The following is a 26,737-nucleotide window of genomic DNA, read 5'->3' as shown; positions in this document are numbered from 1 at the left end:
TAAAAAAAAATATATAAATTGAATACAAGAGTACTCTTAAAACCTTTAATTTTAACTAAAAGAGTTTTAGAATAATAAATTATACATGGTTGTTCCCTATCAAAACTCAATAAATAATTATTTAAAATGTATGGGTTTTTTATTATAATTTTGCCCTTCTTAATTTAAGGAGGCTGGAAATACTAATAGCTTCATTAAGTCCTGGGGGTTTTGATGCATTTAGTCTAAGTTGCCAATTTAATTCTTTAAATTCAATAGTAGCTTCCCAATCTCCCCCTCTAGGATTAAGGGGAACCTGTTCGATTACTAAAAATTTTAATGTCATTTTGGGGCAGTTGGTGAGATGTTTAACAAAAGCATTCGTTTCTTTCTTTTTCCGAATGTCATACATATGTTCGTAAATTCTTTTACGTAATGCTCTTTCAGATTTGCCTACATAAAAACTCTCACATTCCTGACAAATTCCTAAATAAATAATGCCTTTTGAACCACAGTTACAATAACATATTGGTTTTAAAGTAAATTTTCTTGATTTAATATAATAGGCATTAGTTTCAACAATAAAAGAACATTGTTTGCAACCATTACATTTGTATGTGCCAATCTTACCACCTTTATTACCAAGTTGTGTTGGTGGTTGATTTTCAAACATATTTTTCAGGTTGGAATTTCTTGCATTTACAAACATCGGTCTTTCTGGCACCCATTTTTTTGTATCATCATTTGTAGTCAGGATGGGCCAGTATTTGTTAACCATTTTCTTTAATTGATCAGTTTCGTTATTAAAAGTACAACTAAAAATAGTTTGAGAAGCAGGGGTATTCATTTTAGCTTCAAGCATGGGGTTTGCTAAGTCTGGTCGTTCTAGTACTGTGCCCAGCAGTGGGCTATATATGCCTGTTCTTCCTTCTAAAACTTCTGGATGCATTTTCTCTATTAGTGTCAAAGGGTAACCTCTCTCAGAGAAAAGTTTTGTTAGCGTTTGAGCTTCAGCAGAGAATTTTTCGTCAGTGTTACACATTCTTGAGGCCCTGATAAATTGGCCTTTAACAATACCCTTCTTCTGTGAAAATGGGTGGGCACTACTAAAAGGGAGATATGTGTTAGAGAAGGTTGGTTTTCTGTAAATAGAAGACTCAAATGATTGTAATTCCATGTTTTTTACTAACAAAACATCTAAATAATTCATATGTTTATCACTGACATTAGATGTAAATTTCAGAAAACTTGTAGTCTCATTTATGTATAGTAAAAATGTTTCTAAACTTGCTTTGCTACCTTCCCATAGAATACATATATCATCCAGGTACCTCCTGTAGTGTAAAATGTTGTTCTCCCATTGTGTTGTGAAAATGAATTCATTTTCCCAGTGACAGAGAACTAAATTTGCATATGCTGAGGCACATGGTGAACCCATGGCAACTCCTTTGTTTTGTTTAAAGAATTCCCCATTAAAATAAATAAAATTGTTCTTTAAAATAATACCCATAAAATCAGTTAATAAATTTATAATATTATTATTAAAATTCGAGAATTTGATTAAAATTTCATTGAACCATTGTGTACCAATATCATGTGGAATGCTAGGAAAGAGGTCTGTTACATCAATTGTCACTAGGAAGTCAACTTTAGTATAATAACACTCCTTAATGCCTTTTAGGAATTCCCAAGAATCTTTACAAATGTGTTGTATTGATGTAATAGTCTTTTTAAGTGTTGCATCAACGAATTTACCTAGGGGTTCCGTGATACTGCCTGAACCTGCTACAATAGGTCTAAACTTTAATGGTTCTAACCCCTTGTGTACCTTGGGTATCCCAAAAATTACTGGTGTAAGGGGTTTGTTAACTATTAAATAGTTGTATAGTTTCTCATTAATAACTCCCTGTAGTAGCATGTCATACAAAGTATGTTTGATCCTAGCATATGCAATGTTCAACTCATTTAATGAAAGGGTGCTATACTGCTCTGTGTCCTGAAGCATATTATGAATAACTTCGTCATATTCAGTTTTGTACATTAAAACAACCCCTCCCCCTTTGTCCGGTTTCATTACCCTTATCTGCTCATCCCTTAATTGTTTGATAAGTGTGAAGCAGTCTTGGTGTAAGTTTTGTTTAAAAACATTTTTTCTGGGTAAACTCCTTATCTCAGTTTCCATCAGGTCTTCAAAGATTTTTACAACAGGATGCAGGGGTGGGTTAAAAGTACTTGATCTACTGACTAAATCTTTTGGAAAATTCTTCCCTTTAAAGAAAATATCCAAATTTAACTGTCTTGTAAACAGTTTAAATTCTAAAATGGTTTTGGTTGTGTCAATGCTTTTAGTTGGAACAAAATGAAAACCCTTTGTGAATAAATCAAAGTGTGTGTCCTTGACTTGGTTTTCTGTAAAATTAAAAATAGTAAAATTGTTCTTGGTCTCAATCACACATAAAGAAGAGTGTGTTTGAGGTAAAATATTCTCATTTAGTGACAATGTATTTATCTGCGCTGTTTCCCCCACGCTTGCTGGTTCTGGAACTGTGCTCTGTTCCCTTGCCTGCGTTGGGGAAACTGAAAACCCTGTACTTTTAATAACGAAACTGATCAATTAAAGAAAATGGTTAACAAATACTGGCCCATCCTGACTACAAATGATGATACAAAAAAATGGGTGCCAGAAAGACCGATGTTTGTAAATGCAAGAAATTCCAACCTGAAAAATATGTTTGAAAATCAACCACCAACACAACTTGGTAATAAAGGTGGTAAGATTGGCACATACAAATGTAATGGTTGCAAACAATGTTCTTTTATTGTTGAAACTAATGCCTATTATATTAAATCAAGAAAATTTACTTTAAAACCAATATGTTATTGTAACTGTGGTTCAAAAGGCATTATTTATTTAGGAATTTGTCAGGAATGTGAGAGTTTTATGTAGGCAAATCTGAAAGAGCATTACGTAAAAGAATTCTGAACATATGTATGACATTCGAAAAGAAACGAATGCTTTTGTTAAACATCTCACCAACTACCCCAAAATGACATTAAAATTTTTAGTAATCGAACAGGTTCCCCTTAATCCTAGAGGGGGAGATTGGGAAGCTACTATTGAATTTAAAGAATTAAATTGGCAACTTAGACTAAATGCATCAAAACCCCCAGGACTTAATGAAGCTATTAGTATTTCCAGCCTCCTTAAATTAAGAAGGGCAAAATTATAATAAAAAACCCATACATTTTAAATAATTATTTATTGAGTTTTGATAGGGAACAACCATGTATAATTTATTATTCTAAAAATCTTTTAGTTAAAATTAAAGGTTTTAAGAGTACTCTTGTATTCAATTTATATATTGGTTTTTTAGATGAGGTTCTACCTAATTTTAACACAACAGTGTATGTTCATTAGGGGGGTTAAAGTTTTTTAACCATTATGCCAGATGCATTTAAAGACAAAGATTTTTGTACTAATAAGTTTTTAGTAACTACGATTATACTCTCACAATTGATTTGAATTTATTTATTATATTATATTTTATTTCATTTATTATTTTATTTATTATATATTTTTTTAAAACCACTGACCAATTCCTAATCAATTTTAAATAAAATAACAATTAATTGATAACATATTTTTATGGTAGATAACATCTATAGTTAACATCTTTAATGCTTATGGTGACTCTTAGTATAAGTTTATTTTTGATATATGTATTAGGTAATTAACAGATATTTAATATTTATTAATTATAGTGTATGTAATATAATAATAATATTTACTAGTATTTATTAATATATTTTATTATATTTAATTGATATTTTAGAATTAATTGTACAAGTATTAATTGATTTCTTAGTGTAAAGGTTGCTTACTGCCAAAACAACACTGTAGTACCGAAGCATTAATTATATACACTAGAATTGAACAACCTTCTTCCTGGCAAGATGAACAATAAATTGTCCAATTTCATAAGAATTTTTAAGGCTTCAACTTATTTTTATTAAAATTGAGTGATGAAAATTTTAAGGATCAACAATCATTAGTTTAATATATTAATATTTATAAACATTTTCTATTCTTCTTATGGTTTCAGTAGGCACGAACAAACATTTAGTGGTTTTGTGATCGCGTGTGCAAGGCAATATACACTGTTACCGTAGAAATGGTTGTACTCAGTTTATTAACAGAGTATTTGAAATAATGGGAAATAACACAAAGAAATTGTAAAAGAAAGACTAATTGTGCCTTGATCTGCACAAAACTTATTATTTATTTTTTTCGGCTCAATTATGTCCGCTGTGGATAGCATGGCAGCGGAGTTGCTTACACAAGAAAACCTTTTATAAAAGCACAAGCAAGCGCAGAAGAGCCTTCACAACAACTGAAAAAATAGATGTTAGTTTTCGCATATTTTTTCATATGATTTGAATAATTTATACATAAAAATAACAGTAAACAGAAATCAATATGATGAAAGCATTTTAAACAACTTCCTGACGAAAATGTATTGGAATCAAATATCTATAAATGTGATTCTTCTTTAAACAGAAATGAAGTTCTGTTTAGCAAATGATTTAATTGGATTGTTACAATTCTTTTAATTGATTAATTGTTTTATTAACACTGTATTTAAGCACACAAAGAACTTTAGGTAGTTCATCTTGAAAAAGCCCGTCATAGGAACGGGTGAAAGCGCTTGATTTACTTTTTGTTTTTTCTTTGGATTTTACTAATAAGAAGTGATTTACTTGTCGTGCATTTCTATTTGTTGGTCCACAATAAAGGATCGTTTGCTTTTAACGGAGAGGTATTTTATTCCAGTTCAAGAGTTTAAAAGAAGTTCATTGGGCTTTGGTGCTTCTGCAAATACTTTCTTGTTGCTTATTGGGACCTAGTTCGTGTTTACTATTTGGATAAAACTAGTACTATTCTTAAGTCTGATCAGCTTTTTGTTTCCTTTCATTCCAGGTCTTTTGGTTTGGCTGTTTCTAAACAAACCATCTCCTCCGGGATATCTGAGGGAATTTACTTATTTATTCTTTTCATGGCAAATCTGTCTGCTTTTGTTAGAGCTCATTCCACTAGGGCTGTTGCCTCTTCTGGTGCCTTCTTGAAGTGGTTGGACACCATTCCATCCTTGAAATTGCTACTTGGTCTTCAGTGCATACCTTTACGAAGCATTATAAGTTTGATATGGTTTCTAGATCCAGAGCATGTTTTGCTGAAACCATTTTATGTGGGTTTTTTGAGGGCTCTTCTCAGCCTTCCACCTCACATTCTGTTCTTGATCTTTTTTAATCTCCCTTCTATACCAATACTGCAATAGTGATATAGAATGACATAGCACAGTTGTGTAAAATCTTGCCATAACAGTTGATGTCCTACTCTTCAATGTGGCAGTATTTGCTCCCTCCCTCCGTCCCCCTCTTGTCTGTTCTGCATGTTTTTCCTCCTGGATGTCTATGGACTCCTTTCTCCTATGATGCCTGTTCTCTTCTGGAGCAATACAGTTCTAGGTAGTTGCATTCGCAAGTCCTTTTTTTCCCCATGTTCTATGTGCGGAGCATAAATGTGACGTACAGCACAACCAAGATCTCTTTTAAGCTTATTTATAATGGCCAAGCAACGGGCTGTCCATGGAGATAAAGCCCTTCTGTACAGAATACTGCACCAGAAAAGAGAAGGACATCAACTGTTATGGTAAGATGTTACACAACTGTACTTCATCACTTTGCTCCATCATAACTACCATGTATACCTCTCAGCTATCCAGATTTTCCCCTGAATGTCCAGATTTTTGCCTCATATTTTTGGTCTGTTCCTCATAAAATTTTGATTTTCTGGGAAATCACTGAGGATTGAAGTTACTAAATAACGACACATTTGAGTTTCAGACCATGTTATTCTAGCAATTTTCTAAGTTTATAAGAGCAGTATTTAAAAAATTGTCTATATTTTGGGGCATTTGTTCCTTATTTTAGGCTTTCTCCAGATTTTTGTGCAAAGAGGTTGAGCGGTATACTGGCATATGATTAAGTTGGAATGGAAACAGTTTAAATGTTACCATGTAGGACTAATCATTGTCAGATCAGGAATCAAGATACTTGTTCGGTACTGCAAACTGTCAGAATGATGACAAAAGCTGTATAGTATCATTTAAGTTATTTGTTTATATTTTAATAACAGTGGAACTAGAAACAGATTCATAAGGTTAAAAGAGAAAGAAGTGTTGAAAACATAATACAGTGCAGTAACTCACTAAGGTGTAACATGTACATTAGGAAGTGCATTTTGCTAGTAGCTAAAAATCAGCAAAAATAAAATATGAAGTGAAAGGAAAAGATGAGTGTATACTAATTTTTAAACTGTGCATCACTCATGCTTCTACAGATGTACAAGCAGCCCGCTCACAAAAATAGTACATTTGCCTAGTAATATTCAGAAATCAGCATATATCAAACTAGAAGCTGAAAAAGGAACAGAACAGTGTGTCTACTAATGCGCCAACCTTCTGTCACACACTTGCTTGCTATGAAATTACTACCAGGTCGGAAAGTTACTACACCAGGCTAGTATTCAAAATTCGGAATACAGTAAAACATGAAATGAAAGAAAGAGAAATATGGTTTCCACTATTGTTTGCCTCACTCAGATGCTTTCCATAGGTAGAAGCCATGTCATAAAATTGTTGTAGTTGGCCAGGATTCACAGTCACTAGAGAATAAAATATGAAATGAAAAACAAAAAAACTCTTGTTTACTAATGTTTTAAAAGCCTTGCTTTACTGATGTGCTTTATAAAGCAGCAAATTTGTAAAATGCCCGAAAGGCTACTTTTCTGAATGTGTAAAATGCACAGATTAAAGTAATGAATGGCTCACGGGGAGAGCTGTTGTCAGTACAACTGCAATTTGAGATGGAATTTGCCTAACACCTTTGAAACTTCCTACATGCACTCTTCCCCCACCCCAGATAGCCAAAGGTGAACATGTTCAGAAAGCCGAACCTGAAATGTAAACAAAGGCTGAATCAAACCAAAAATTCCCAGGGACTGTCCCTTTAATGTCTGTTTCCAGTGTAGCAACTCCCCACAAGGTCATCTTGTTGTTAAGTGCTGGTACAATGTCCAAGATATATGGAGACGTATACACTATACATACAGCCAACTCAGAGCCTGAAAAATAAATTGCCTAGTGTTGTGCAGGTGAGGCTGACTACCCTCCTGAACACTGACTCATGACTGTGTTCCCTTGCAACCACTGCTGAGACAAATTTCAACAGTGCTCAAGCCCAGACATGGAATATCAAGGAGCATGTGTTTGGGTTACTGAAGGGAAAGTTTCAATGCCTGGATAAATCCATGTGTTCCTTACAAGATTCACCTGATACTGTCAAACAAAATATTTCAGTCTGCACCATGCTCAACAATATATTACAAAGGCAGGATAAACACCTTTACTATGTCAAACAACACACACATGCAGACACATGCACAGCCTAGAAAAGGCCTTCAAAGAGTCTGCCACCAATAAATCAACAATCAAAAACCCTCTTCCACCTATCTATCCAAACTACATTTAAATTGAGACAATGACTTATCGCGCCTTATTATGATTGGTAATATGTTCCACAACCTACCAGCCTGAATATGAAACAAACTGGCTAATAACTTGGTCCTATGAGGAACTACATTGACCAACAGATTATTACTTCTAGTATTCAAAGAATGCCCACCTTTATTAACACCAACTCCTAACTGTAAATAAATCATTACAGATATATTTATACCATTACTAAATCTTCCATAATAAACCTATAATTAAGGATAAACAAGACACAAAACTTCAAAGCATTTAGCATAATCCAACCCTTTCATACCTTTAACCTGTCTTATAAAACATTCTGAATTTTCTCTAATCTCCTAATATGAGAGCTAGTACTGTAAAGACCAACAGCCCCATACTCTATAACAGGTCAAACAATGGCTTTATAAATTGGAACTAAAACCTTTGCATCCTTACTTGCTACTGTTATTAATATACCAATTCATAACAACAATGTCTAATATGAGCAGAGTGGATAAGAGTTGTTTACCGCAGCTGTCAGCTGAGATATACAAGTATCCTGTTTTTTTAGATTATTTATACAGATTATTGTTTTTAACAATTAATATATAGCACTTTTATTGTCTGCTTTTTAGTCTTCGAGTGTATTTTATTGCTATTAACTAATCTGCACAAGTAACTGATTTGTCTGCAGTTAAAAGCATTCTGTATCTTTACAAATCTTTATCTGTTTGTGGCTTTCTCTAGTGCTACTGGCTTGTAGGCAGTTGCCCGCCCCTACTGTAAATCTGATCTGTGACACTCCTCCCAGTCTAGTGTCATTAGCTCATTCTACCTAGTACAGAGAGAACATTTGATAAGGCCTTCTGTTTCTCCTTTTTCCCTTTCAAATGGGAAAAAAAAACTTTTTTTTTGCCTGAACCTCCTTGTGTTCTGACTGTGCTTCTCAAACATTTTGGAAATATAGAGTATATTTCAGAGCATTTATTATAACTGTAATTGCCTTAATATTGCTACAACTCAAGTGCTCTAGGTTTCTGAAGTGTTTGTGTGTTTTAGCTGCTTTTCTGTATATATAGACTTCTCTGTTTCTTTAACTAAATAAGCTCTGCAAAGTTGTTTTATTGCATTCCTGCCTGTATTTCTGAGTTTTTTTGCACTTTTAAAGTTTGTTTTTGCTTAGTTTAACTGGTAGGCTACACACTCAAGTGCGCTAGCCGAATTAAAGCATTTACTGTGTTTCTGTACCTAATTTCTGCTACTTTGTAAAGAAAAAAAAAAAAAAAATATCTTTGTTTCCCACCTTTACTGAACTAAAATAGTCCAGTCTTCAGGTATTGCTGATCTCTGGGCTGTGTCATAGTTCCTGTGTTGCCCATATCCTTATTTGGATAGGAGGAAGCTTCTTTGTTCACCAGTGAGAGTGGGGAGCTCTGAGCAGCCTATCTGTCCCTTGAGGAGTGGTTCCAGCCCAGTGACCTGTAGCTTATTGGCCATTTTGGGCCATTTCCTATCTCTTTCTAACGCCTTGCTTTAAAGCCAGCTTTAGCTCGCTTTTGCGCTTGTAATTTAAAGTTTGTCCTGTTTGTTGCATTTACCTGTTGAGGCTACACACGTAAGTGCGCTAGCCTGTGTTACATATTTATTGCATTTTTCTGCTGTTTGTTGCAAAAAAAAAAAAAAAAAATTATCCTCGTTTCCCATCTTTCCTGACCTAGAGTAGTCCAAATACAGGCTTTGCTGTATTCTGGACTTTTGGAAAGTTCCTGTGTTGCCCATATCCTTTCTTGGATAAAGGGAGACTTCTTTGTTCACCAGTGGCAGTGGGGAGCTTAGAGCAGCCTATCTATCCCTGGAGGAGTGTTCCCAGCACAAGAATCGGGTAGTCTATTGGCCGTTTTGGGCCAATTTCTAGCTCTTTCAAGTCCCCCTGTATAAAACCCGCCTTGGCGTGGTTTGTGCGCTTGTTACTACTCAGCCAAGCTCCTCGTAGTCCTGCAGAGTGGTGCTAGCAGCAGAGAGGCTAAAAGAGCGGCTGCTAACCTGATAAAAGTGTTTTTTTCCTGCTACTACCTGGGCGACTGTCCGATCTAGCTAAACTGCAAGTATTTCTGCTTCTTGAACTGTTTTAAACTGTTTAAAGTTGTTTTTTCACCTGCACTTTTAAAGTTTGTCCTGTTTGTTGCATTTACCTGTTGCGGCTACACACTCAAGTGCACTAGCCTGTGTTACATATTTATTGCATCTTCCTGGTATTTGTTGTAAAAAAGAAAAAAAAAATTTCCTCGTTTCCCGTCTTTCCTGACCTAGAGTAGTCCAAATACAGACTTTGCTGTATTCTGGACTTTTGGAAATTTCCTGTGTTGCCCATTTCCTTTCTTGGATAAAGGAAGGCTTCTTTGTTTACTAGTGGCAGTGGGGAGCTTGGAGCAGTCTATCTATCCCTGGAGGAGTGTTCCCAGCACAAGAATCTGATAGTCTATTGGCCGTTTTGGGCCAATTTCTAGCTCTTTCAAGTCTCCCTGTATAAAACCCGCTTTAGCACGGCTTTGCACGATTTTGCGCATAGCGCAGCGCTGCTGAATTGGGTTTAAACCATTCTCGGCTCCACAAAGTCTGCTCTTCACTTTTTCCCTTAGAACTGATCTAGTTCTCATAATAAACACCCTATTCCCACTCTAAAGCCTGGCACTTGCTCACTAAAGCAATTATATAAGTCAGCACTAAAAAATTAAAAGCACTACACCCTCACAAACTCCCCTTGAGTACTTTGTTCCCCATTGGCCCTTTTTTTCAATTATAAAGGAATTCCCAACACTATTCTAGCATGTCCAAAGGTCAGTTGTCAATCTCCTCTCCGGTCCAGCTGGTGAATCTGGGAATCTTGAGGCAATGTTACAACTGCCTCATGTACACAGACAACCCTCTCCTCCTCCCAACAAATTCCAACACATGTGAGAGATGCAACCATATAGCCAAACTGGAGGCTAAGCTCTCTCAACTCAGTGCTGGCGTAACCAGTCAGGTGGAGAAGGAAACCACACTCACTACAATTCCTGTCTCACATAGACCTACCACGACAGCAAACAAAACACATAAACACACAAAAACATACTCGGAGGCTCTAAATAAAAATCTGCCTAAGCAGCAGAGACCTCCAAAGCAGACACAGAAGCAACTGCTGCCCCAAAACAAAACACGTGCAACACATAGCTCACAAAGCCAGTGTCCTGAACAGTCACAGCCCTTAAGGCTAAATAACACACCTGATACACTTGTAATAAGTGACTCTATCATCAGGCACACTGACGTCCTGCTAACCAGGCTGAACAAGGAGAAGGTCACGGTGAGCTGCCTGTCGTGCGCTAGGATCCGCCACATAACACAAGCACTCAGGTCATTCCAAGGCAAGTACAAATATGACTCAGTCATTGTCCATGCTGGTGTGAATGACCTGAGACATACCTCCCTGGACGGCATGAAAAGAGACATAGAGGAGCTCTCTGAGCATGTAGCTCAGGCCGGTATGACCCTGACCTTGAGTAGCATCTTACCCTCACCAAGAATGATACCACAATATGAAGACAAGATGATCAATTTCAACAATTGGCTTAAGTATTGGTGTCAGTCAAAGGCGATGCAATGCCTGTCTGCCTGGGATGACATGCTCGACAAGCCACGATGCTTCGCTAGGGCGGCTTGCACCTGTCACCCTGGGCTTTGGATATTGGCAAAGGCTCTTGCCACCCCCATAGTGCCTTTTTTAGGCAAGGCTCAAAAGACAAACCCACCTCCAGAGGTATCACAAGGGATAAGAAACTAAGAGTAATGCTACTCAACGCCAGAAGTCTAAACCTCAAGATGCACGCACTCAAAACTCTCCTTAGCATGGAGAACATCGATATCTGTGCAGTAACAGAAACCTGGTTCAAGGCTCCCGAGAGCACCCCAGCACTACCAGGTTATACCCCATACCATGTTTTTCGGTCCCAAAACTTGGACCGAACCACAAAAGGAGGGGGAGTATCAATATTTGTCAAAGATAGTCCAAAAGTAGAAGAGGTAGATACGCCACAACAATCGAAGCAAACCAGGTGAAAGAAGTAAAATATATCCTTTTATTCCATAGAAGTAAGCGCTTTCACGTTACAAAGAATGCTTCATCAGACTTTAACATAGTGCAGGAAACACATCACATTTAAATACTCATAAAGCACCAATGGCACACTTCATCAGTATCACATGTAAAATCACATTAAATTACCTCATCCACTTTTAAAGGTGCAGAGAAATACATATATATATATATATATATATATATATATATATATATATACACACAAAGGTATAAACTCACAGTAAATATATATAAATAACTTATAAAACTACTTTAATACGCATTAGGGATGTAAATACAAATATATATATGTATAAAAAATATATACTTATAATAATACTCATAAGGATATCCATAAAATACTTATAAAAATATATATATTTCTTAAGATATATATATATTTTTTTTAAAAAATATATATGTAAATATACCCATAGGGATACTTATAAAATACTTATAAGATACATGATAAGATATGAAAATACATATAGAAGCACACTTAAAACGTATCAAAAACTTGCTAAAAGATTTAATGCACAAATGGTCTATCTACTAAAAATGGTTTCAAAGATAACGTATCATTAAGGCCATGCCCCTTATCTGCAGCTAGCTTAATTATCCACCTAGCTTCTGTTCTCTCTGTCTTATTCCTAATATTACCTAGGAGAGATATCTATACCAAACGATTGCAGCCCCCCAAACATTTCCAACGCCCAAGTTAAAACTGCTCTCTCCAAAGCAAAAAACACAGCATCCATGGGACCCGACGGTGTCCCCGGCTGTGTGCTCCACGAACTCAATGAGGAATTAAACCCACAACTAGGACAGCTATTTAATCAAAGTCTTACCTCTGGATATGTACCCAGGGAGTGGCGCACTGCAACTGTGGTCCCACTTCACAAAGGCGGTGCTTCCACCGACCCTGGAAATTACCGGCCTATTAGCTTGACAAGCCTTATCTGCAAAGCCATGGAGAGGATCATAATGGACCTCATAAATAAAGACATAGGAATTTGCAGACCTTGGATCCAACCCAGTTTGGCTTTGTCAAAGGCAGATCATGCCTTTTAAACTTGGTTGACTTTTTCGAAACAGTCACCAAAGCCATTGATGAGGGAAAGGCAGTCCATACAGCCTACCTGGATCTGGCGAAGGCCTTCGATACAATACCTCACTCGTGTATCATTGAAAAACTCAGCAGCTTAAATGTTAACCCATACATCACAAGATGGGTTGCAAACTGGCTGAGTGACAGAACCCACAGGGTCAGAGTTGCTGGCGCCATGTCAGACTCAAAGCTTGTCACAAGTGGGGTCCCACAGGGCTCAGTCCTGGGCCCACTCTTGTTTGGCATCTACTTTTCCGAAGTACAAGCAAACACAGGAGGGTTATGGCTGACAAAGTTTGCAGATGACTGCAAACTGGGAGCCATAGTAGAAACACATCTGACACAGATATCCTTCAGAAGGGTCTCACAGAAGCGGATAACTGGTGCCAGAGCCATGGCCTAAAGTTAAATGCCAAAAATGCATAGTCATACCCTTCGGAAAAACAAGGTTACCCCTAGCTACCAAATAGGTGGCAATCCACTGAGCACAGAAGAAGTTATCAGGGACTTGGGGACCCAGGTTGATTGTAGTCTGTCATTCGACACCCATGTAGCTAAAGTAGTTAGGAAGACCTTCTACATTGCCCACCTTATCATGAAGGGATTCTCATCTAGATCAAGGGAGGTCATGGTCTCCCTTTACTCATCACTCATCAGACCAATGATTGAGTACAATGCCCCATTCGGAATGTATCTGACCCGACACTTGCAGCAGCTGGAGAGACCACAATAGTTCCTCACCAAAAGGATAAAGGGTCTCAAAAATCTGTCCTATGCTGCCCGACTGAAAGAACTCCAGCTCTATTCAGTCGCTTACCGCTTGCTCAGAGGTGACCTTTGCCTAACATACAAGGCCATGTCAAACCCAGATTTGATGAATATGCTTCACCTCAAAAAATCTAGATCCACCAGAGCCACAAGGGCGGGAGACTTAAACCTCGACACGGCTATTAATAGGGCGTGCTGGAGGGATAGATTCATCACCCAAAGACTCCCTATGCTGTGGAACAAAATCCCGGTATATGTGAGGCAGAGCACCTCGCTGGCCTTGTTCAAGAGAAATCTTGACCAATGGATGGGAGATCGCAAATATACCCCAGGGATTACCTCAGTGTCACTGCTCGACAGAAGCACAGCAAAATAATGGGTATAGTTCCCCATACTTAAGGGGTGGCGTAAGCCACAAAACGATGGGCTAGGCTTGTAAATGCCCTCGGGCAGATAGCCTAGTATGAACCTATGAACCTATGAACCTATAATCTTTCTGTCTCTAGTAACTGTCCTATAACCATGAATCTAAATGCATGTGTGATATCATTCTGCAGAGTATGCTTAGCAAGAGCATTCCCTCTATGAATAGCATAGAGATGCTCCCTAATTCTTTCCCTCAATGTCCTGTTAGTCTTACCTACATAAAAACATTGACATTTTTTGCAGGTAGCTAAGTAAATCACATTCCTTGATTTGCAATCTGCATACTCATTAAACTCATATTTGACCCTGGTATCAGGATGTACAAAGACATTAGAATTCATTACATAGTCACATTGATTGCAAGTACGACAGGCATAGGTACCCTTTCTCTGTGAAGTAACCCTATTGACAGGTATTTTTTCATAGCATAGCATCCTTTTCAGTGATTTAGTATTTTTATAACTAAAGGCCGGTCTCTCACCTACTATATCTTTAATACTATCATCTAACTGCAAGATGTTCCAATGCCTCTTAATAATATTTACAATGGAGGTATTATTATTAGTAAAGGGAATAACTACCCTTCTCCTATTTCCTTTCTTCACTACAGGCTGCTTGTTAACATTGGCATCATGCTTGATATACGGCAATCCTAACTGCTCACGTCCTATGTCTTCCTTCAAAAGAAAATCATGAGTTCGATAGCCTCTATCTACAAAATCACGTTCTACAGTTACAACTGCTTCCAAAAAAGCATGATCATCACTGGTTATGTGTGAATATCGTTTCAACTGATTCTTGACAATATTCTTATGCACATGCGATGGATGCATACTGCTTCTATGCAAGATGGCATTCCTCCTACATGGCTTCTTGAATACTCTAGTCTCAAAAACACCATTATTTTTCTCCAACGTAACATCTTGAAAATCTATTTTCACCTGTGAAACTGTGCTTGTTAGAGTAAGGAAGGTGGTAGTTCCATTAATATAAGAAACAAAATCTTCTAAGCTTTCCAGATCACCTCCCCAAAGCAGAAAAACGTCATCAACAAAACGTTTGTAACATTTGATGTACTTAGAGAAATTCAGTTGTTCCCACACATAGACGCTTTCCCAATAAGCTAACACTAGATTGGCATAAGAGGTGGCACATGAAGTGCCCATAGCTACACCTTTAATCTGAAGATAATAGTCACTTCCAAAGGTAAAAACATTATAGTTAAGAACTAGCTCTAATAACATCGTAATTCTAATAACTTGATTGTTACTCAGCCCTTTATTAATTAAATATAGTCTTAAATATTCAAGACCTATCTCGTTGGGAATGCAGGTAAATAGAGACACTACATCCAATGTTACCATATAGTCTGACTCTCTTATAGTTCTATCTTTATTAAGAGGCACACAGCAAACCAGAACAGACATGACAGCCACGACACCATCTCCAGAGAATAGTCAGCTGCTAGGCCTCCATGTCCTGCGGTGTAGAAGACAACAGTTTCCTCATACTCTGCAAATATAGAGAATGACAGATTGCTCAGTGGTCAGCACACACAATTTACCTAGACATACATCCAAGTAGGGCCTGGAACAAGGCCTGAGAAATTGGACAGGACATATAGGAAAGGGAAATAAAAGTTTGTTGTCAATTTGATAATACAGAAAGATGATGAAGCAACAGAAACTTACACTACACACTGGCATACCTCTCAACTGTCCAGATTTTCACAGAATATCCAGATTTTTGCTTCATATTTTTGGTCTGTTCCTCATAAAATTAGTGGTTTTCTGGCAAATCACTGAGGATTGAAGCCACAAAATAATAACATACATTTGATTTTCAGACTTTACAGGCTTCAGAAAATGCATGCTATACAAAAGCTGTTATTCTAGCAGCATTTTAAGTTTATAAGGGCAATATTCAAAATCTGTCCCTATTTTTACGCCTTTGTCCCCCCATTATCATAGGCTTTGTCCAGATCTTTTCTGCTAAGAGGTTGCAAGGTATGTGGTGACACTGGCAATGAGGAGGCACCATCCATGATGTGCTTTTCCTAATGAATGAATAGATGTGTGCAACCATCTCCAGATTGGTGGGAGGGGGAACATAACACACTCCACATGCTACTGAGGCAGAAAGACTGTACAAAAGGCAATACAAACCATTCAATTAAGACAGATGCCTGTAGGACCAGGCACAATCTAGCACAAGAGACTGACACAGCATGAAGACCACTAGCACTGCTTATTGGGAAATCGTACCAGACAGTGGCCTAAGCAACTAGATCAGCGATTGTAACAAGGGGTATTCAATTACAACATCTGAATGCAGTAGTCAAGCTTACACCAAGGTGTAGCTTGGGTAAGAAAACACTAGCAATAAATCTCATGCATGTGTTCAGAACACTTGGCTAAAGTCCATATGGCAAGCATAGCACACAGACTGCAGGCATGTAACTTGTCATGTTAAATAGTACCACTCAGAAAGAAAAGCATGCACTGAACTGAACCATGCACAAATAGTAAGTCAAAGCACTGGACCAATATCAGAGAACACAATGTTCATTTTTTAAAAGTTGCAAAAGTCAACAGATTTGCTCACAATATGTCAGGCTGGGAATTAACAATGGAAATAAAATTTTACTTAGCTTGACCACCTCACTTCCCAATTCCCACTGGCACTGCTGGACTTGTCCTCACAAAAAAATTGTTTCTCCTTTCATGCTCCCTGCCTTACCTATCACATTTCTCTGATTTTTCAGAAAGCCCAATTTTTGCTGCATATTGTTTCTCTATTCCTTATAAAATTTGTGCTTTTCTGGTAAATTGCTGAGGATCACAACCATTAAATAATGACAGACGTTTGAATTAAAGAGCACATACCTTTTATAAACTGCTTACTAATGCAAAACCCGTTATCTTAGCAAAATTCTAAGTATATAAAAGCAATATTTAAAATCAGTCCCTGATTCTGGGTCTTTGTCCCTGCCACATTATTTTTGTTTTTGTCTGTGACTGTTGTGCTAAGAGGTTGAGAGCTATGCAGGGCAGTTTTCAATGGTTTCAAACAATACTAACACACTTAAGTTTAAGTTTCAAGTTAAATAATACACTGGTATCACATCAGTATTTCTAGTATGTTAATGCTTTTCAGTAAGGTATGCCTCAAATCCTTAATAAGTGAGCAAACAATGTTTTTATATAACAGTCCCCTATCTGTTTTTAGGCTGTGTTATTTTTGGCCCCCACTGTATAGATAAGAAACAGTTTTTATGGGAATGATTTATTACATTAAAGGCAATATGAATGTGGGGCAATTTAGACAATTATCTGCAGCCTTAAACAGCATTTAACAAGACATGATGGATCTGTTATAAGCCTGAATACAGTTCACCATGGTTTATAAGTGTGTGTGTGTATGTGTATATATATATATATATATATATATATATATATATATATATATATATATATATATATGTATGTATATATAATTACTAAGCAGTGCTACCAGTGAATCTGCAGTCTTTCTGTAGGACCTTAAAACTGCTGGCATTAACACTAAATAAGGTGTACACAATGCATTTTTGGGGGTCTTAGTTTGCGTCTACTATTTTCTGCCGACTGCAATATAAAGGCTTGTTGGCTTGAGCCCTGGATGCATCTAGTTTAAACTGTAGCCAATGCAAGCAGAGGAAATAAACACAGTAAATGTACTGAAGTTAAGAGACACCATCAATGGGAAAACAAAAAAAAAAATACCTGCAGGTCCATCACCAGAGTCAGTTGTGTTTAATGGTTCTTCCTCTGAAGTCCCTCTTACATCAACCTGTAACAAAAATAAAAGTCAGCAAGGTACACAAACAGCTAACTATACATAGAAAAACACTGAAAGTAACAGTTATTAATTCACCATCATTTGCATACAAGTTTATACAGTCGAACTGGTGACAGACAATAAAGCATGCAACAATTCCTGCCCTGTAGCCATGGCTCACAATACACAAAGCTCAACACCAAAAACACTGAAGATTAGGTTAGTACCCAAAGATGTCAGGGAAGGCATTTAAATGTGGATTCACTAAATCCAGTTGTGCTATACTCAGTAAAACAAAAATTCTCAGCACCTGTACGTGCACGTCACTATCAACCACAGACCATGCAAGCATCCCCTATTCCTACATTAAAGGACAAGCACACCCAAAAACTGGAAAACAAGTTAGCTTTTTCAACAAATGCTGCTTTTTTCTAATTGGTTAGACCCTCAATATGTCCTAACAGGGGTACCATGTTGCATAATGTCATTTCACAAAATTTTCACCTCCCTGATGTAAGTTTATGATGGCATAGTGACCTCTGCAGTGAGAATATATTTACTATGGTAACATTTTCCCACCAATTTGCAATGAGAATACTTAATGATTTCCTTATTTAACCGTCATTGGCAACAGCAAACATTTTCTTTTTATAATGACATCCTTTGATCTCTGTTAGTGGTAGTCTCACACACACAATTTTAATTTACATTAAATTTTATTTTACCGAGTTTTTAGTAATGTGACACAGAAAAAGGTTTACACATGCATGTGCAGTCCTGCTGAATGCACTTTTCTAACAAATACTTTGAATATACATCCATCTACATTAGGCTTTTATTTCCAAAGTACACCGCATCATTACCCTACTATCCATTGGCTTTTCTCCCTTTATGTTTTTAAAATGCATCTCTGCAAGTCTCCGCTCCTACCTCTCCCCTTCACATTTTCCTTGCTGTTCCTCCTGTATACAGGTAGTACTCATTTTGTTTCTTCTTTCTACTTACCTCCATTCTGTCTGGCTTTTCTCTATTCCCTTCATTTATTTTCCTCTGTGTGTTGGCATGCATTCATCCATTTATTTATTGCATTTGTTGTTGTCTTTCGGCTTTTCCCTGTTAGGGGTCACCACAGCAGAACTCCGGTCCACTAATGATTGTTAGTTGATTTTTACGTGCCGGGTTACCAGCTCTGACGCACAACCTTCAAAGAAGGTACGCCCATTCACGCATGTCTCCACGAAGAAGACGCTCTAGCTGAGAATCGAACTTGACAGCGCCTTATCCACCGGAGTATAGGAAGAGCCCGTTTCCAGTGGAGGCCCGGGGAGAAAAGCTCCACATTAATTACATACAAAGTAAAAAATGTTAACACATAGGACACTTTGAGCAGTAGTAATATTACATTAATTACATTCTAGCCATTGATTACATGCAAGAGAGAAACATGTTGATACATAGAAAGAGGTATTTTGAACAGTACTAACACATGAAAAGACAGCAATAGTGTTTTACAGTCAGGTAATAATGCCATATTTTCTAGAACAACAGAAGAGAGTAAAAAAATGTTCATACAGTGGTAAGGTGAGCTAAGGTATACAGGAGGTGACAGAAATGGATAAGGAGGAAGAGTACTGACAAGGTGACAGCAAGGAGTAAGAATGGTACAGAGAAGATGAGGGGAGTATTTGCAGAAGAACTGTTAAGGTAGAGGCTTTATAGTGAGAGTCAAGTGCAGAGATTATTTTTTGGAGTGCACGAGCATAGCCAGTGAGAGGAGAGATGTAATTTGACGGATTTCTTAGAGAAAGCAGGATTACTGATTGTCCTGAGTGAAGGAGGAAGTTTATTTCATAACTTGGAGACAGCATAAGAGTACAACATCTGGCTGGCTGAGAGTTTGGGTTTCTCGAAATACAATAATATTTTGTTTTCAGACCTGAGGTGGCGATTGGGGTGATACATGGTCAGAATTGATGAGAGGGAAGGGCAAGCTTCTAGGCCTAATGAATATTTTCTGATGCACTGAAGAAGGCTAAAACTTTCTAGCCGAAACCGGTTTGCTTTTACTGTACATCTATGGGGTTTGCCACAATAAATTCCTAAAGATTTTTCATCTTTCCCTTGTGCTGGATTTTCTTTTTTGGACTTAACACTACATTGGTTTGATCCATGCACTTGGTCTTCCCTGCGTATTTTTGGTTTGGTCTGCTGATGGTTTATCAAAAATAACAGAAAAGAACAGCAAGCAGAATAGCACTGTAAGGGACAGAATACTAACAATGGTATTAAGGAACACTCTAGAGAGTATTCTGAAAAAAATGTAGTAAAGATTTAGGAAATAACTTCCTAAGAATTTTAAAGGGAGGAAAGAGCAAAAGATATACAGAGAATGATGACTGTATAAAAGGAAAATTAACTCACGAAAACCACTATCAAAGCACACGAGTTTACAGTGACCATGTGCTAACGCTATAGCAGCAAACAAGATCTGAGGTATGTTAGATGACTAGGGTATTAGGGGTATAGGGAGGAGCTTGAGAGTTTCAGTGTTCCACGAACTGGAAGAACTGGCTGAAGTGGATCTGAGGATCGGACCCGAACCCAACAATTGAGGAATAAATGAAAATGACTTAATCAGATCAGTAGAGTCGACTAATCACTGTTGCAATACTACTAAGTGATGGAATATACTGCCAAGGATACCCATACACCCGGCCAGAATATCATCTCCTGGGTGATTTTCCCTTGCTCTAGATGTTCAAAGTATGAGCTCATCCCACAAGTGCCAGGGGTACATAAGGGGTGTACAGATGTGACTTACCTTATGACTTTTTGCCTCAAACAAGGAACTGAAGGAAAAGTAGAAGTACATATGTACAGGTCAAAGAGGGTGAAAAAAAATAAGGAATCCAAGTCGGTCCAACAAAAAAAATAAATAAATAAATGAATGAAAGAATGAAGTGGAGGATGCAATACAGCTACAGTGATTATCTGGACATCTATCGTTATGGCAACTTCTTACACAACTCTACTAGCTCCTTTCTTGATCACTGTTACAGTATTATTAATTGTTGGGAAATCCCCAAAGCTGTCTTAAGAAGAGAGTGACAGAGGAGAAAACCTGAACAGGATTATGGTCCAGAAAACTTAGCAAGACTGCCCTAACAAATCCTGTTCTAGTCCTAGAGAACACATAGTCTTGCAACGTTTTGTAAACAAGTGACTGGAAGACCAAGTAGCTGCTTCAAGAATAGATCTAGAATCCAGGTCCTGGGAATGTGTTTTAACTAAAGCTAGAAGCTGCTTACCATGAAAGACAGGGAGAAAGAGAGAGGCACACACACACAGAGACAGCCTTGGATATCCAATTAGAAATAGTTTGTTTGGAAAAATGAGCACCCAAGCTTATGTCCTTGATAGAAACAAAAAGCAGATCTGATTTCCTGACAGACTTGATTTGGCCTATGCATGTCCAGGGAATGCAAGAACCTCTCCTCACTTATTCTACAGAGAAGGGAAAAGGCGAGCAAATTAATGGTCTGATTCAAGGGGAGGTCATTAACAATCTAAAGCATAAAAGGAGGTTACTTTGCAGAGCAACCTTGTCACTATGAAAAATGAGAAGGGGGGACAACCAACAAGGCTTATAACTCTGAAGTACATTTAGCAGAAGTCAAAGCCACTAGCAACACTGTCTTCTATTTTCAAAACTTTACTGAAGCAGCAGGTTCAAAAGGAGACAAGGAAAGCTCATCAAGAACAGTTCGAGCCCAAGAAGGAGGGACAGCTCTTCTTGGTGGCTTGATAATATAGGATGCCCTTCAAAAACTGTTTGTCCTCAAAGAGAGATGAAAGTGATGGATCCAGAGGTAAGCAAGCAGAAATTGTGCTTTAATGGAAGAAAATACCAGCCCAGCATTGAACAACTCACAGAAGTAAGTCAGAATATTTATTTGCCAGCAAAAGGAGAATGTTTTCATTAGGTGACATAAGACTTACTTGTATTTGATTTTCAAGCAGCCTTTAAAATCTTACCACATTCTCAGAAAAACATTGCCTAAAAGGAATTAAAACTCTATCCCTCTCTCTCTCTCTCAAAGAGTCAGGATCAAAGTCTGTAGACTGGGGTGAATTAAAGAGATTTTTTTCTGTGTAAACAAGCCCATCCTGTGAGCTAACTTGTGATGATTGCGCCTGGTAAAATGAAAGAGAAGGGGGAAGGGGGGTGTGAAGAAATTAGACACTGTTATTTGTTCTAGCATGTCTGGCTGAATAATTACAGACTGACCTGTGTATTGTACGCCAGCATAACCAGCTATGATACTGTAAATAACTACTTATATGTTAATTTATGACCTGTTTGTACAGAATGTTTTAAAGACTTGAGCACTGTCCTTTTATATTTCTAACTGCTCGTTTGTGAAGAAAGATTCTAAAAGGCAAACTCTGTCTCAGATTCAACCGATCTGCAAATGCCGTCATTGAATGCTGAAAGACAAGAAGGAACTTTAGAAATTAGTTGTTGAGTGATTTTCAAAATATGAAATGAAAATTAGAACTGAATCAGTTACGACAGACTAGACTACAAAAGAGCCTGGTGAAGATAGAAAGTCAGAAGCTGTCAGTTACAGAAGTTAGTTGTCAGTTAACAACCAGGTGTGAGTTGTTAACGGATGTACTGGGCAGTGGATGCCCAAAAGGACTCACCAAGAACTGTAAGCCTGCCTTTGCCCTGTTGTAATTTAGTTTAGATAAGGGAGTGTTCTTTAGTCAGATAGGAAAATTACAACTAACCAGTTAAATCAGAGTTTTTCTAAATGTTGGATTTCTATCCTTCAGTATTGATTTCATTTTCCTGGCAATTGAGTTCTGTTTATTTGAAATTACTGTTTTATATTTTTATTATTTTGTTCATTATTAAATACTTTTAACTTACACTGTGGCTGGTCATCTGCGGTGGTGGTGCTGCAGTAGCGTTGTCACCTCACAGTAAGACGTTGTCCTGTTCGATTCTCAGCTGGAGCGTCTTCTGTGTGGAGACATGTGTGAATGGGCGCACCTTCGTTGAAGGTTGTGCGCCAGGGCTGGCAACTCGGCAAGTAAAAATCTACTGCCAATCATTAGCGGACCGGAGTTCCACTATGGTGACCCCTAACCTGGAAAAGCCGAAAGACACAACAACACTGTGGCTGGTCAATCGGGGTTTTCTTTAGTGATTTGAAAGTGCTTATACTTGCCTTGATAACTTTCCAGGCCACTCCAAAAGCCTGGCAGCTTAGTTCATTTGCTACCATTTGTTTTAATATTTAATTTCCATAATTAGACACCCCTTTAGAAGGGCATGAAGGCAATCTGATTAGTGGCAGCTCTGCCGTATTACTTTGGGATAGGGACACAGCTGGAAATATGTGTCAGGCTTTCACAGATGTGTTTGGATGTGTGACAGCATCAGAGGTCTTAAAACTGGGACACATTGCTCTGAAGTGTATTAATAAGGAGTTACATTAGGGGTGGATATAAGTATGCAGTCCAGTCTCAGATTATAGAGCATGTTCCTGTTGTGATCTTAGGGAAAAATTGTGGATTATTACTCCTATTTATGAGACAGTCTCACACTGTCTTCAGTGAGGACTGAAGCTCCTTAGTTACTGACGCAGGATAGTGGGAGGTGTCACATTATTTGGTGGCAGTTCAGTGGGATATTATCTGGAAGTTACAGGGGGAAACAATGCTGTCTGGGCCAAAAGGGAATCATCATCAAGACTTATGGTTTGTCCCTCTCGAACTAAAGGATGACTTTGGAAATTAATGGAAGTGGAGGGTAAGCATAAAGGAACCTACGTTTCCAAAGAAATGTCATGGCATCTATTTTCCCAGGCTGAGGGCATGTTAGCCTTGAACAAAACAACCACAGCTATCTGCTGTGTATGGAGGCAAAAACAGCTACATCTGGAGTACCGCACTGAGTAAGTATCCATTTGTGAAAGCCTACTGCGGATCTACTCAAAGTCTGCTACCATGCTCCATCCTAAGGGTAGGTACAGAGTCTTGAGAAAGATTTTGTACAGAGTACCTCTTTCTCTCAAGCTATCAAAGCTAACCTATGGAAATAGTAAGACTTTGCATCCTTGCTTATTGATGCACTAACTGTGGTGTTGGCTGTGTAGATCAAACAGGAACAGGAGTCCAGAGATATTGCAGGGATAAGAGCCTTCATTTCCTTTATGCTGATGTGGCCCTTCTTTTAGAAACCATACCCCTTGGAACCTGATGCCCATGGAAAAAAAAATACTCCACACCAGATATGAGGCATCTGTGAACAAGTCTTGGCAAGGGGAAGGAACCAGAAAGGGCACTCCTGGGTTAAGTGAAATCTGTTTGATCTATCATAAAGGTTCCTTCTTGATGAAAGGGAAAAGAGGAATTTGGAAGGGTAACAGATGACAATACTGAATCTCCACTCAGACTTCAGATACCACTGAATCTTCTTTATATGGAGTCTGGCATAAGATAATAGGAATAATCAATACCATGTATTCTAAGGCACTGAGAATCTCTGTTCTTTTTCTTGTAGATTACTTTCAGAAAGACAGTCCGTTGGAATAAAAGCTGTCATTGATTGTGTTGAGTCTGCCTCCTAGGAAAATCTGATCCTGGGATAGAATTAATTGACACATCTTTCAGTTCAGTGAGCTCCAGACTGCTCAAAAAATCCATAATAAACTACAAGAGTCAGAAGTCGTTCTTGAGACGGAGTCTGAATGAGGAAATAATCTAGCTAAGGAAGTAATCTAGCTAAGGAAATAAGTGGAGCTCAATATGGGAAGAAGACAATGACAAGAGACAGGCACTTTGCCAATATCCTTGGATCAGTATATAAAAAAACAAAGGGTAAAGCAGAAAACTGAATGTGCTATGAAGAGAGACAAAACCATAAGAATTTCCTATTTTATAGATGAATAGGAATATGTTGGTAGAGGCCCTTCAAATCCAATGTCACAAAGAAAATCTGTGGAAGAATCATTGGAAGCAAGGACGGAAGGGTCATCTTCTTGAAACTTGAGAAAGATGTTAATTAAAGAAAGATCCAAAACATGTTTCCAGGTGCATCCTTTTCTGGGAACTAGAAACAAAGTAAAAAAAAAAAAAAAATCTTATTATTTCCACTGTCTAGTAATTGTTTTCATTGGCAGACAATAATATTAAATTAATGTGACCTTACTAGGTGTAAATAATTCGAATCATATATGCCAGCTCAAAAAAAAAATCCTTAGTTACGACCATTTGTTCCCCCAAACATTTCTGTCAGCACTCTGTAAGCATTTTTTAAACTTTGCCAATATCATATATTCCCAAAAAACATTTTCTCAATTACCTCTTCCTCATTGCAATCACATTTTTAGCAATTTTTATATCAATTTTCTAGTAATTGCTTTTGTTAGCAGACAATATCATTAAAGTTAGTGACACCTTACTAGGTCTAAATAATTCAAAATAATTCAAATCATATATGCCAGCTCAACAAAATTATTTCGTTAGTTACAAACATTTGTTCCCACAACATTTCTGTCAATGCACTCAGTAAACATTTTTTAAGCTCTATCAATGTAATACATTCCCAAAAAACATTTATTTTCCTAATTACCTCTTTCTCTTCGCTATCATATTTTAAGCATTTGCTATCAACCTGAGGAAAAATCCTTTGAAGACTACTTGGGGTGTTAAAATACCTATGCAGCCATCTGCATGCAAAAAATCCTAAACCTTCCAGACTTAGCATTCTTGAGAGCTTTGCACATTTATTTCACTTGTTCCTTTGTAAACTTCATTTCTACTCTCTTTTTCTAATCTTTCTAACTTTCTTCACTTGCTTCTAATAGTTATGCAGTATTTTATATGCCCTACTGATGATCTCTTTTTAAAGGAAGCTTATATTCTAGATGCTATCCAGAATTTTACTAGAGCTGGTTTTTCCACTTAATACTCCTCTACCTCTTTCTTATTGGCTACAGTCTGTAATTAATCACCAATAGGGAAGCCAGTCTCCAACCTGCAGTCTAAACTTCTGCTTAGCCTCATTCCACTCTTACTTTTCCCTCCAGAATTACTTGTTACCAATACCATGGTGCCTCTCCTAATTTCTTTGAGTAAATTCCAGCTCCTCCTTGTCTATTTTTCATACTCCTACTTACAGACAGCCCTTTTGGTGAAATGTCCTTCTATTCCTGCGCTGGCCTACTTCTTAGAATGGTTATGTATAGATTACTCTGTATGGTTACTATTCTCCCTAAGGATTTGCATCCAAAAATCTTAGTCTGACTATCTCATCATCTTCCTTTTCCACCCCTGATTTATAAAATTATGTTTGAGGTATATATAAAAGCCTTAACGGTGTACCTCTTAAGTACTCCTTTGCATCAGTTAAACCTAAATCACCTTGTTCTATGGGGAGAATCAGTTTATCCCATGTAACTCTTGCTCTCCTATTCCCCCCTCCTAAAAATATTCCTTCAGCTCTTCATTAATCATCCACAATGTCCCTTATTTTTTTTCCATACACCTTTATTGAAGTTAACAAATAACACCATCTAACTATACCTATCCATGTGTGAGCAATAACCTATATATACAAGTGTGCGTGTGTGTGCACGTGTGTATACACATATATATATATATATATATATATATATATATATATGTTTACTATCAAAAGATTGAAAGTCATATGGTCTAAAGTTCATATGGTCGACACATGAATATTAACTAGTTCATTTGGTCGACATGCTGTCGACATTATGCTGACAACAGACAAGGATTTCCCTTGTCAGCACTGCTGTGCAACCTCGGAGTTGTAATATATAAGTAGCGTGGGGGGGTGTTATTTGCGTGTGTCTGTCGACCATTTGAATGTCGATGTTTTGAATTCGATATTATGAACTTTCTGCG

The 26,737-nt window shown here is 37.5% G+C and overlaps 1 protein-coding gene across 1 annotated transcript in view; it reads right to left on the bottom strand.

The window, feature by feature from the left end:
• LOC122795952 (transcription factor TFIIIB component B'' homolog) overlaps nt 1-26,737 on the bottom strand; it is a 905,227-nt gene that overhangs the window by 415,928 nt on the left and 462,562 nt on the right. Inside the window, exon 8 of the mRNA XM_044064434.1 lies at nt 17,737-17,803. Within this exon, the coding sequence (XP_043920369.1) occupies nt 17,737-17,803 (67 nt within the window). The remainder of the gene's footprint in view (nt 1-17,736; nt 17,804-26,737) is intronic.

The sequence above is a fragment of the Protopterus annectens genome, chromosome 2.part2, assembly GCF_019279795.1.
Source record: "Protopterus annectens isolate FY-2018-M chromosome 2.part2, PAN1.0, whole genome shotgun sequence".
Classification (NCBI taxonomy): Eukaryota; Metazoa; Chordata; order Ceratodontiformes; family Protopteridae; genus Protopterus; species Protopterus annectens.
The sequence above is the reverse complement of the archived record's forward strand: the minus strand, read 5'-3'. Positions and strand labels throughout refer to the sequence as shown.